The 12,908-nt window shown below is 53.7% G+C and overlaps 1 protein-coding gene across 1 annotated transcript in view; it reads right to left on the bottom strand.

Annotated features, from left to right (window-relative positions):
- Positions 1 to 12,769: 12,769 nt before the first annotated feature.
- Positions 12,770 to 12,908, bottom strand: part of INKA2 (inka box actin regulator 2) — a 2,702-nt gene continuing 2,563 nt past the window's right edge. Inside the window, exon 2 of the mRNA XM_029962487.1 lies at positions 12,770 to 12,812. Within this exon, the coding sequence (XP_029818347.1) occupies positions 12,770 to 12,812 (43 nt within the window). The remainder of the gene's footprint in view (positions 12,813 to 12,908) is intronic.

The raw sequence follows: 12,908 nt of genomic DNA, 5'->3' as shown, positions 1-12,908 counted from the left end.
AGGAGGAGGGAGAGGAGCCGCCCTGGAGGATCCCCAGCAGCCTCAGGAACAAAAAAAGAACGTGCCCAGCAGTGAAACCAGCGCTGGGCTGGGTGCCTGGGGCCTTTCCTGGCTTTTTAACTTGGATTGTTGCCAGGGAAGGCCTCCAGCAAACAAGGTACTGCGTGGGGTTTTGTGCTGGGGTTTTGTGCTGGTTCCCCCCACCCCTCACCTGGAAAAGCAGCGTCCCTTCCAGGAGGGTGGTGCTGTGAGCAGGGAATGCTCCTGCCTGTGCCTTGGAGGGGTTCCTGCTCCTCCTGGGCCCCACAGGAATGTCCTGCCCATGGTGGGAGCTGGGGATGGGCAGCTCTGGGCAGTGAGTGCCCCTGGAGTGGGGGGCTCAGAGCTCAGCAGCCCCAAGCCAGGGCTAATCAGCCCTTCTGCAAGCTCAGGGCAGCCCTGGCACAGAGCTGCTCCTGGCAGGGGCCGGGCTCTTTAGCTCAGTTACTAATCCCAGGGTTGGGAAATGCTGTTTGTGTTATCCTGGGACTGAAACAAGCCTTTTCTCCCTCGATTTGCAGGGAAGTGGCACAGAAGTAAACTCAGCTCACTGCTCGTGTCAGAGGCCAGAGCAGTGAGTGGCACCCCGTGATCCATGCTGTCCTGGATCCTCTGTCCATGCTGTCCTGGATCCTCTGTCCCTCATCGGAGGGAGCAGCACCAGAGGAAGATGAAATCATTTGGCAGAGATTTTGGACAAGTCCCTGGTGGAGCTGGAAGTGCAGCCCCTGCTGGAGTCAGAGATGCCCATCCTGGCCTGGCCCTGCCAGCTCTGGACTCGCCCCTTTTTGCCCCACAGGCTTTGGGGACACAGGGATTGCTCAGATGAGCCCTTTTCCCCCGGGCTGGCCCCGGAGTTCAAGCATCCCTGGCATTTTCCTTGGGTGGCACCGACGTTCCAGGCCAGGAGCCAGCCCAGGAGCCAGCCCCCCTCTTCCTGGCACGGCTGGGGGTGCACAAGGAGCCCGTTGTGCTGCCAGGGAGGATGCTGAGGGAGGATGCTGGAGTGCTCCGTGCCCATGTGGGCGGGGTGGCAGCGCGGGGGGTGCGTGGTGGCAGCTGCTCCTCCTTCCACGGCCCAAAATCAAGGAACAAAGGACAAATTCATGGGGCTGGGAGTGGCTCCCCGTGGGCTGAGCACACTTGGAGCATTGTGGAGCTGGGAGAGGCAGCGCTGGGCAGCCCCTCACCCCCACAGTGGGTGACCACCCCTGTGTCCTGCACCTTTGCCGGAGGCTCCCGGGATCCATTTCCATGGAGGGCTGTTTTTCAGCCAAGAAACCTGAGAAACCCCTGGCTCTCCTTCAGAGCAACCCCATGGAGAGCAGTCCAGCTCCCCTGCAACATGGAAGTTTACCATAATCCTGCCTTTTTCCCCCCTGCAGGTGTTTCACATATAAATCAAGTTTCTCGCTCCCATTTTGGGGGAGCCATGGTGGAGCTGAGTGAAAGGAAGCAGTGTTGGAGCTCTGCTGCCCTTCCCTACCCAGGTGGTTACAAATCACTGCATAAACTGCCTTCAGCTCCCTTCCACCTCCACTCACCCTCCCCATGGTCAGAATGTGGATCCAACACTTTGAGGGCCGCAGACATCCAGCATCCTACTCCCATTTTTCATTTAGCTCTGGAAATAAGCAGTGTCAAGCTGCTGTGTCAGTTTGGCTTAAATTCACAGGAGAACTCATTTGATTTGGAGCCGTTTGCATTATTAAATATGACTGCACGAGAGCCCCTGGGGGATAATCCTTTATGATAAATGATGTTTGAAATGAGGGAGACCCGATCCCGGCCGGCTCAGGCTCCAGTCACAGCTAATCTGCAGCAACAAGGAAAGGCACAGCAGAGCAAAAGGGCAGGGGCTGAATGTGGACAAACCAGCAGCTCAACCTGCAGCACCATCAGTGTGACAGCAAAGACACAACATCTTTATGGATGGTTCTTTCTGGAGCATCTTGCTGTGACATGTCCCTGGAAGGGCTCAAAAGCCCTGTGGATGTGGCACCTGGGGATGAGGGTCAGTGGTGGACCTGGCAGTGCTGGGGGAATGGTTGGACTTGGTGGTCTTGGAGCTCTTCTCCAACCTCAGTGGTCCTGTGATAAAGCCAACACTTCCCTACCTGAGGGTTTCTCTCCTGTAAATGCACCTCGGTCCACTCTCGATGTGGTTTAGTGCAGAAGCACCAGAAATCTGGCAAGAAACCTCAATGGCAAACAAAAGCCTCTTGTTTCCTGAAATGCCTTTGGAAATGTACGTGGGTTTCAGTGGAAACAAGGAAAGCATCCATTTTCTGCAGGACTCCAGCACTGGGAGACACTTATTTGTCCTGTCACCCTCTCACAGGCTCTGTTTGAGCCAAGGGTAACACACCTTTTGCTGGCCTTGGAGGGAAGTTTTCTCATCTGAATGTATTGATTTGGTTCTGACATGAAAATCCCTGTGCACAGGGAGGATAAATGCACAGAAACAGGGACTTAAGGTTTAAGAGAAACTGTGGTGAAAGTATAACCTTGGTATAGTTTGGGACTTCAGGGGTTAACTCAGTGCCCTCTCTCAGCTGAAAACTACCCCAAAGGAGGTTTTCTCCAAGAGACTCTCAATGTGCTGTTTGTTAGGAGTTGTTTAAAGGGTTCCCTGGTTGCCAGTGAAACCTCAGAGCTCTTCTGCCTCCCTCCCCAGGATTTTGGGAGCACTGAGCAACCCCAGACAGGCTCAGGCTAAAGGAGGAAGTGAGGAAACGTCTCTCCTGGCTGGTACTTGCTCTGTGTGCCCGAGCCAGGCTGCTATTTTGCTGTGTTAAGAATGGCTTTCTAACTGTGTCACAGCTGGGTGCACATTTCCCACCAGCTCCTGCAGGAACAGGGCCTGGATTTGCTGCCCTGCTGAGCTCAGGGTGTTGCCATCCATTCAACACTGAGATGCAGGGGCTGATTAGCAGCCAACAGGCAGCTTTTTGGCCCTTTCCTTCTGAAACAATCAGTGTTTAGGGCTTGACTGAGAAGGATTTGGTGTGAGATAAGCTTCCCAGAGTGGGGCCAGGACTGAAGTAATAATTGAATAAGTGTGAGGTGGTGAATGAGACACGTAAGGATGAGTCAGAGCCAAAGCTGCCCTTGGGAAGGAGGGAAAAGGCTCCTTGGTGTCTCCTCTGCCACCTGCCCCGGGTGGGACTGAGCTCCTCGAGCTGCTGGAAGGAGATTTTCTGGGGGGAAAGGCCAGGGAGGGGCTGTGCTGGTGTCCTGCAGCTCAGGGTGCTTGGCCACAGGGCTGAGCTCCTGTGTTGGGATTCTGCCTCTTCTCCCTCATCCACGCTGAGGTTTGGGGTGCCAGGGCCAGGACAAGGTGCAGGGAGGGAGGGACAACATCCAGCACGTGGAGCTGGAGCCAGGACCAGCATTGTTCCCACCCCTGGAAGAAAACACATCCCCGTGTGTTTTCCCCTGGCAGATGTGAATTTATTTGCTGCTGTCTGATGTGAGTTGTGCAGTCCTGACAGTCTCGGGGCTGTGCTGTTGCCATCTCACTTCCCTTCTGTTGGATTTCCCACTTCCTTTAATTTTTTATCAGTTTGGTTGCTGCTCTCAGCAGAGGCAGCTCTGTGGGAAGGAGAAGAAATCAAATGTTTTATTTTTAGACGCTGCCAAAAGAGTTCAACCCAAGGCAAATACAATTACTTCAGGTTGTGCACAGGCTTCTGAGAAGCAAAGGAGGAATATTTTCCAAATGGGAAATGCCCTAAAACCCAATGCCACGAAGCCACTGGGCAATCAGGGCATCGTGAAGACATTTGAGGACCACATTTAACCCTTGTGGAAGGTGTCCCTGCCCATGGCAGGGGGTGGAATGAGATGATCTTGAAAGTCCCTTCCTAACCCAAAGTATTCTGTGATTCCAAGGGGTGGGAGGTGTTCCCAAACTATTTTGTGATTCCAAGGGGTGGGAGGTGTTCCCAAACTATTCTGTGATTCCAAGGGGTGGGAGGTGTTCCCACTGCCTGCTCTGGACACCCCACTGCTGCCTCACACCCCACCCAACCCCTTGCTCCTGGCAAAGCCCCTCCAGCTCTGCCAGCCTGCCTCTGTCCTCTGGGATGTTTTCCTGCTGGAAGGGGCCTCCCAGATGCTATTCCTGGCCCAGTTTTAGGGCATCCACTGCCTGAAGCTTCCGCTGGGCTGTTTCTGGAGAGCTCCTGGCCGGGGCAGAGGAGCAGGGGTGGGCAGGGAGGCTCCTCACTGGAAGCTTTCACTCTGTAATTAAGCTGAACAAGAGGCTGAGTTAAATCCCTGGTTCCCTCGCTCTGCCTGAGCGAACACAAAGAGCAGAAAAGGCCGGAGCCAGACAATTAAAACAAGCAATAAAATTGCACAGAGAGGTCCGTGGAATGATTATTTTTTTTCCTTGACACGCTCGCCCCCAACAAGTGCCACATGTCCTGTGTATAAATAGCAGCTGCCCAGACTTGCTTAATCATCCCATTGTTGCTTTATAATATTAATTAAACATTCCTCTGGGATTGTTTGCATCCTAATTAAGTGGGGAACTTACAAAAGGCAGCGAGGAAACCAAACAAGTGTGTGCTGGGGGTGCTAAACTGTGTGCGACTGGGGTTTCAAAAAAACCACCAAAACCGAAGTTTAAAATCGCAGGACTGTGGTTTAAAGGCATTTTTAACAGTCACCAGTGCTGGGGACTGTTTGATTAGTGGTTCTGGGGGGTCAGGGAGGGGCAATGAGGGGGGTCTGGGGGCACTGGAAGGGATGGGTGTCCCCCCATCAGTGTGACAGGAGCGAAGCGTCCCTGGCAGGGATATCAAAGGGCCAATTAATCCGCAGCTGCTCCGCTCCGAGGGGAGGGGATGGCGGGAGACAAGGACCTGCTGGAATCGGCAGCTGGGAGCCAGGGCCACGAGGAACCCTGGAAATCCCACTGGGCAAGGGAGGAGCCCTGAAAAAAAAACCCCACTGGACGAGCAGGGCTGAAGGGCCAGGAAAGGGCGTGAGGCTGAACCCACGCGTGGCAGGGTTTTATGGGGCGTGATCCTGATGGCTCCGGTGCTGGGGAGGAGAAACCTTCCCCAGGGGACACAACCCCACAGCCCCGGGCCCCTGTCTGGGCTCATCCTCCCCATCCCCTCCTTTCATGTAGCCGGGAAGACTCGAGCACATTGTTCCCTGCTCAGACTCCTGCACCCTGCAGGGATGTGCTGTGAATTACCTCCCAAATTATGTGAGTAATTAAAATCAATGAGAGGGTATCCTGTTAAATAACGTAATTAGATGAGCACAGCGAGCAGAGATGAGTGCAATAGCGTTTTTGTTCTCCTGCCTGGAGACAGCTTTTAACTCTTTCCCTCTTGTCTCTTCCCTGGGAAGGGCAGGGAGGGCTCCTCGGGGTCGTGCCCCTCTGTGCCCTCCTCTCCTCCCAGCGCTGAGGTTTTTTTCCAGGAAAAAAACCTCTCCCTGCTTCCTCCAGTGCTTCCTTCAGACCAGGATTTTCTTTCCCCCCCTCCGATCTCCAGCCCTGTGTTATGCTGCAACCTCAGGGCTACAAACATCTGAAGCTCTGAGAAAACAGAACTGCCTTTAAATCCACTCCGGGGCAGAGGCAAACACGTCTGGTGCAGCAGCTCCTGCAGCCGAGCTGGAAACGGAGGCCCCACGGAGTGGAAATGGGAATTATCTTGATGTGCATAATGAATTGTCTGAGCCTTCCACCCCCAGGTCCCTGTCCCGGGGGCAGAGTCCCAGCCTGGGCGTTTTTCCATCGCCTAAACCGGGATGTGGGGCTGGGAGGGATGAGCAGCAGCACAGAGCTCAGGCTGGAGCAGCCAAACTCCAGCTCTCCACGAACACGTGTGTGTGTTTACTGAGGCACAAAGGTTTGATGTGTTGCCTTAATTCCAGAGGAAACTAAATGGCTGAGGAACCCAAGTGCTAAGAGTCATTTTTGTTCCATTCCTGCTGGTTCCCTGGGCAGGGAGAAGCCTCCAGTTCCATTAAGATCCTGGTGGATATCTCCATCCTTGAGCATGGAGTGCTGTCAGCTCTGAGGGGGCTCTGGTAAGGGTAAAGGCATCTGGCCAGATGGCTCTCATTGCAGGGCTGGAATCTAAATAATTAATTTATGGTATCGTGTTCAGGACTTTGCTGTCTCCCAAAGGAAGCCCTGAAAAGTCCTTAACTTGGTGCTTATTTTTTCCAGCTGCGACGCACAGAGAGATGCTGAGTCTCTGCATCCTGCTGGATTTTAAGCTTGGTGGTGATTTTTCCGAGGTGGTGAATTGTTGCAGAGATGTGCCACATCTAATTACACTTGTCACATGAAATCATATTATGGCAAAGGACCTGAGCCCCTGCTGGGAACGTAATCCCCTCGGGTAGGGATAGGGGGAAACCTACCTTTGACGTGCTGCAGGAGTGACAGGTTGTTCTAGAAGGGATTTAAACACACACACACACACAAAAAAAGGCAGGAGCACACCCTCAAGGAGCCTGGAGCTCCTCCCAGGTGGGATGGCTCTGGTGGGATGCTGGAGCCATCACTGCCATGCTGTCACCCTGCTGTGCTGCCCCCGGGGTTGGGCTCCTGGAGGAGATCCAGTGCTGGCACGCAGCAGGCAGGGCTGCACCCCTGTTCCTAAGCAGAGGAAGAGGAGGGAGGAGGAGGAATTGCCCTCTGGGTGTCGGGAAGAAACCACAGGGTTCGCTGTTTTATGGGCAGGGTGTCTTATCCTGTCCATCTCTGAGTGATTTAGAGGTGCCATAAAACCTCTGTGGAAGGAGGACTTTTGCTCCACTTTCCTGGCAGTGCATCTTATCTCCAGTGGATTTCCCAATGCTCTGCTTGTTGCTGCAAATAGAATGTTTCTCTTGGGAATAAATATGAATTCCTCTTAGGAATATATATGTTGTTTACCTCAAAAAGGCAAATAACACGTGAATCCTGTGAAAAGCTCAGATCCTCTTGCTGGCAGCATCAGCCAGCGACACGTTTGAAAACCCAGGCAAGCAGTTAAACAGAAAGTCCCCTTCTTGAATGATTTCAAATCCAGAGGATCTGGTCTCTCCTTTTTTTTTTTTTCCCCAAGCAGAGCTCAATTCAGGGCACAGGAAACTCAGCACAAAGCCTGCCCTGAATGGTTTCCACACCATTAGCATGAGCGCATGCAGATCAGGCAGCTGCAGCATCAACGCCTGGCTGGCTGCCTTTGGGTGCAAACTCCCAGGAATTGGGCTGGAACAGAAAGAACAGAGAAGGAGGAGGAGGAGGGAGGAAGTCTGAGCAGGTAGTTCTGGAGAGCTGCAGCTGAGTGATCCCAGGATGGGGCTGAACAGGAGCAGACTGAGCAACACGCTCAGAACTGGGCCGGGATCCTCGGGATCTGCAAGGATGAGACCCCCCCCCCCCCCGAGTCCCCAGGACACTTTTCCTGCTGCTTTGGCCATCTGCACTGTCTGGGAGCAGAGTCACTGGACACGTGGGTGTGCTTGGAGAGTTTGTTCCTTGTGTTCCACCACTGCCTGTCACAGCCTCTGCCACGGGGACCCCACTTCGTGCTGCCCTTTGGAGGGAACTGGTGCTGCAATGCCCTCGGTCTGGGCCAGGGTTGAACAATACTCTGCCACATTCCTGCTCTCTGCACACACCCAGCCCGTCCTCTGAGGGGACTCTTTCAGCCCCAGAAGACACAGACAATACAGAGAATAAAGAGAGCACAGAAAATACAATGTGGGGGCCTGGAGTGACCCTCCAGTTATCCCAAGCAGGCAAAGGGAGGTTGCTGGTTGCTCTCAGCACAAACATTTAAGAATAAATCAACTGCTTCATCAGGCAACTGCTCTTGTCAGTCCCAGAATCTGCTCCTCTGCCCATGGAGCCTTCAGAGGTGACAGTGCCCTGTCCCTGCCAGCCCTGGCCAGGCTTGTGACTGTGGAGGCAGAGCAAAGGGACTAATTAACCCTGACAGGACGTCACGTTCATTATCTCCGGGCCTGAAATGTCACATCTCCAACTCCAGCCCAATGCTGGGAATGCTCCAGAGCCCTCTGGGAAGGTCCAGCCTGGATTGCTGGGCTGTTAATGAGGGAAAGGATCTGCCCCCTCGTTGCCTGGGCAGTGGGAGCCCCACGGGCAGCGTGGAGGTGCTGGAGCAGCACAGGATCCATGTGGGAAAGCTGGCTGGGGCAGCTCTGTGCCACCAGCTCTCTGTGCCAGGGATGCTGCTCTGCCTGCCCAGGGACCCCACGTGAGGAGGAGCAGGGGAAGCACAAAAGCACTCCACCAAGGCTGGGGCCACATCCAGCTCCTTCCCCTGGGTGCTAAGGATGGAGTGACCGTGAGCTGGGACCCCACAGCCTCCCCTCCAGATCCTGGAGCTCGTGTCCTTCCAGCTCCAGTGGGATTTAACATTTACAGCATGCTGGAAAGTGCTTTCTGAATTAACCTCCAGCCTGCCCAAGGTGAGGACTGACACGGGATCGGGCGTTTCTTCTTTCTGGGATATTGATTTTCCCCCCTTTCACTTTCCTGTTCAGCCAAAGACAGGAAATCTGAGCCAGCTCAGAGGCTTTGCTCCGTACTGTTATTGCAGGAAATGCTCCCAAAATGAGGAGGGGTCGCTGGTCCTGGCCAGGAATGACCCCTCCAGCTGCAGAAGGGCAGTGAGGAGGTTGGGGACATCAGCCCTGTCCAGCCATGCAGAGCTGAGCCAGGGGGGTGACGGGGCTCCCCCAAAAGCTGCCACAGCTCAGCCTCGCTGAGGCAAATTGTTGCAGTCAACTCATTTTTATTTATGCTCCAACACCAGCACAGGAGACTGCCTGCCAGCTGGAAGGGGTACCATTCCCTGATTAGCAATGCCACGTGGATACAAATGAACTTGAACAAAAGGGAAGAGAAATAAAACACAGCCTCCTCCGCGGGGACGTGCGGCCCGTGCTGCACAAACGCTGCTCAGAGAAGTGGAAGAGCTTCTGCTGCTGTTTAGTAACACCAGGAAGGTGATGGGGAATAAACCAGTGCTGGACTTCAGTTAAAATGGATCTCAGTTCGGCCAGGATGTGGCTGTTGGTTTCTTTTCTGCTGGATTCAGTAGGAATTGAGGGGATGTTGTTGTGTTGGCTGATCCATGGTCAGAAAGCCTTTAGGGTCAGCTGGGCACATCAGCACGGATGATTAACGGGGCCAGAGCTGAGCATCATTTGGGGACAGGAGCACTGGCAGGCCTCAGCAGCAGTGCAGGTTTGCAGGGCATAGGAGACCCCCAGTTTCAGCAGGTAAATCCCAGAACCCCACAGTGGTTTGGGTGGGAATGGACCTTAAAAATCATCTCAAACCACCCTCTGCCATGGGCAGGGACACCTTCCACTACACCAGGCTGTTCCAAGCCCTGCCCAGCCTGTCCTTGGACACTTCCAGGGATGGGGCAGCCACAGCTCCTCTGGGCAACCTGTGCCAGGGCCTCCCCACCCTCATAGGGAAGGATTTCTTCCCAAAATCCAATCTAAACATACTCTCTGTCAGTTTAAAGCCATTCCCTTCTATCCTGTCACTACATAACCAGCACAAACACCCCGTGCCAGCAGCAAAGGAAAACCCTCCACGGGGCAGCGAGCCCGTGCTGCCCTTCCCTCCTGCCCAGCCTGAGAAGCCCCATCTCACTGTCAGAAGAGTAAGCTGTGAAATGGGTTTGAAAATAAAGGCTTTTTAATTGCAGGCCCATTTGTGAGCCTTCTGGAAGCCATCTGGCTGGGAGAGCAGGGTGTCAGCCTGGGCACCGGGCAGGGAAAGCCCAGGGAGGCCGAGCAGGGAGCAGCTCCTGGAAAAGCCCTCGATTAACATTAAGAGCTAAATCCTCTCTGGACATTAAGCCACACGGGCCTGATCCAGCTCCTCTCCATTCCAGTGGTACCTGATCCAGCTCCTCTCCATTCCAGTGGAGCCAGAGCAGTGCTGGGTGCTGTGGGCTTTGGGTGTGCTGCTCCTCCAGCCCCTGGATGAGATTGGACAGGGATTTCTAAGAATGCCAGAGCTGCATTCCCTGGGACAAGTTCACAGGGAACCTGTGATTATTCCTGTAATTATTGTCCCATGTTTAGGATTAACCACTTCTATCACTGATGCACCACACAGCCAGGGCCTCGTTAGAGACTGTCATTGTGCTAATTAGGCAGGTTTCAGACTTAATAACAAGGAACTATTTCATGGCAGTTTCATGAAAAAGAAGTAAAAAAAAAAAAAAAGAGGAGTAAAAGCCATTATAATTTCAGGAAAAGTCCCTGGAGAAGTGAAATGGTAATTCACAAATCCAACTCTGATCTATTAGCTCTGGAGACTAAATTAGGGAGGATGTCTGGCTTGCCTGCTATTCTCTATTATTTGAATGTCTATAAAGAATATTTATTAAATATTTTTTCTCTGAAGAACTTTGAAACGCAGCTACATTTACTCACCATTTCCAGGTGCCTGTTTGAAGCCAAGATCCCACTAAATTTGCCCCTGGAAAATCCTCTTTTGATGCAAAACATGCTTTGAAGAAACACTTAACAGGCAGAAGAGAGAACATAAATTCGGAACTATGTTGGGTGTTTGGTCAGCTGTCCATGCAAAGTGCCCGAATAGGGTCTGATCCTTTGGAAAAGGAAGAAATTAAGGAAGAAATTAAGGAAACCACTGTCCTCAGGTGTCCACCCTAGAGCTGAAGGGAGGAGCAGTGGGTGCTGGTGGGCTCTGTCCCTGCCACAGGGATGTGGGTGGCAATGGGCACGGCCTGGGAAGTGCAGCAGGAGCAATTATTTGGGGTGGGAAAGGAACACGTGGGTGGCAGCTGGGGCCAAGAACTGCCCTTTCCACGTGAAACTACAAACAATAGTCCCTCCTGGGAGCAGGGCTGGGCCTGGCAGCTGATCCCTGAGCAGCAGGAGCACCCAGCACTGCTCTGGGGGGCAGCTGTCGGGAGCACGGGGGGCCAGAGGGGCTTTTCCTCCAGAGAAACCTCCTGATGGTGCCTCAAGAGAACCCCATGGATGGGGGAGAGGCCCCACAACAGCTGCTGGGGTGTGGGATCAGCGTTTATGAGGGACCACTTGTGCTGGGAAAAGGGGTCTGAGTGTCTGAAGCTGCACAGGCTCTGCAGGGAGCTGGAGGTGGGACGGCACCCAGGGGTGGGGGGAGTCCCTGAAAGCAGCTTCCCAACGTGCATTTTAAGCTCCAGATGTCCCTGTGTGCTGCAGAAACACATCCTGTCCCCTGGGTAACACAAGGCCTTGCAGAGGGAGCCACCTGTAGAATTGTACCCAGCACCTCCTCTCGTCCCAAGTGCCCCCGTGCCCCTGCCCCACCCTGCTCAGCCTGGCCCTCCCCTGGTGCCCACCACAGCCATCACAGCCAAGGGCAATGCCAGGGACAGGCTAAAAAAGCCCCTGGTGGGTTTGTTTCCCTGGGCATCTCCCCATTCACACTCTCTCCATGGGGCCCAGCCTTTGGTGCCAGTCAGGAATGTGCTCCTGGGGATGGGGGTGCCCAGGGTTGGGTCCCCCCAGGTTGTGCCTGGGCTGAAGGGAAGCCCAGGGGTGATGCCACACTTCCCAGGACTGAGGCTGGTGCAGGAAAAAAGCTCTTATTCTCTCCAGAAAACTCCTTCTCCTCTTTGCTGACCCACTGGAAAAGGGGCAGGGAAGGTGTGTTTGGACCAAACAGGATGAACTGCTGATAAAAGAGGAGGAAAACAGAATGCTTTAGAAACAGCCCTTCAGCATTCAGAGAAATTAGGAAAGGGGGGAAACAACCAGCCCCGGAGCCTGTGAGGAGGAAAAACAAAAGCTTGCTTGCAACTCAGGTTCCTGAAAAAGTGCTGAGCACAGCCTTCGGATGCTGCCCTGCTCCTCTCCTTGTATGGGCACAAACAGGGCCTGCCTTGTGCCTATATTTAATTTGCAAGGGTGAAAAAAATTCTCTCTCCATGCCTCTTGCTCCACTGGCCTCTCTCTCTGCCTGGGGAAGTTACAACAGGAATAGAATTGCATGTTTAAAAAAAAAAAAAAGAATAATAATGCCACAGCTCACACATAAGGCCTTCCTAAACTTGGAGTGAGTGGAACAGGTTTTTGGAACATAACACTGTGGCACACACGAAGCATCTGGTGAGGCTCTTGGCTGATGGGGAGGGGGGGCTGCAGTACAAGCCACAGGCTCTTGCTGTCTGCACATTCCTGTGGCTCCGGGAGCTGCCAGGGATTCACCTCAGGTTGAATTCCTGGAGATCAGGGGGGAACAGGAGGCTGTGGCAGGACCCCCAAGGCCCTGTGCCCCTCCACAAATCAGGGGCTATGTGGCTCTGAGGCTCTTCCCTTGGCAGCAGTTTCTCCCCCAGAGTTTTTCCCCTGGTGGTGCTGGGGGAGGAAGGTGGATGTTGAAGTGTCACCTGAAGGCTCTCAGGGTTGTGCCTGTTCTGCAGTGGGATGTGCCCCTGGAGCAGCACTGGCACCCTGGCAGGGACCTCTCTGCCTGCAGCCCTTCTCCCTGCTGTGATTTACAACCTCTCCTTGAATGGAAACTCTCCTGGCTGCTCCCCAAACTCCCTGATCCCAGCTGGGAACAGCCTGACACGGACCACAGGCTCCCAGTGCCAACCCCCCCCAGATGATCCACGTGTGGTTCCACGATGGGGAACACCCCAAAAGGAGAGAAGCAGGACCCAGGGTGTCCCACACTGGAGACAAAACTGATTCCACTTTATTGGAAACTCTTGGAGAGTCGGACACTGAAGAACTTGGTTCTGTCAAGACAAGGTTTGTACAACAACAGCAACAGGAAACACAACAATAAACGAAGTTTTTTTAACTTTGCCTGTGAAAACTCAACAATTAACTCT

This window comes from Manacus vitellinus, unplaced genomic scaffold (genome assembly GCF_001715985.3).
Source record: "Manacus vitellinus isolate BGI_N305 unplaced genomic scaffold, ASM171598v3 scaffold_47_pilon, whole genome shotgun sequence".
NCBI lineage: Eukaryota > Metazoa > Chordata > Aves > Passeriformes > Pipridae > Manacus > Manacus vitellinus.
Note: the sequence above shows the minus strand (reverse complement) of the source record. Positions and strands in the feature narration are given on the sequence as shown.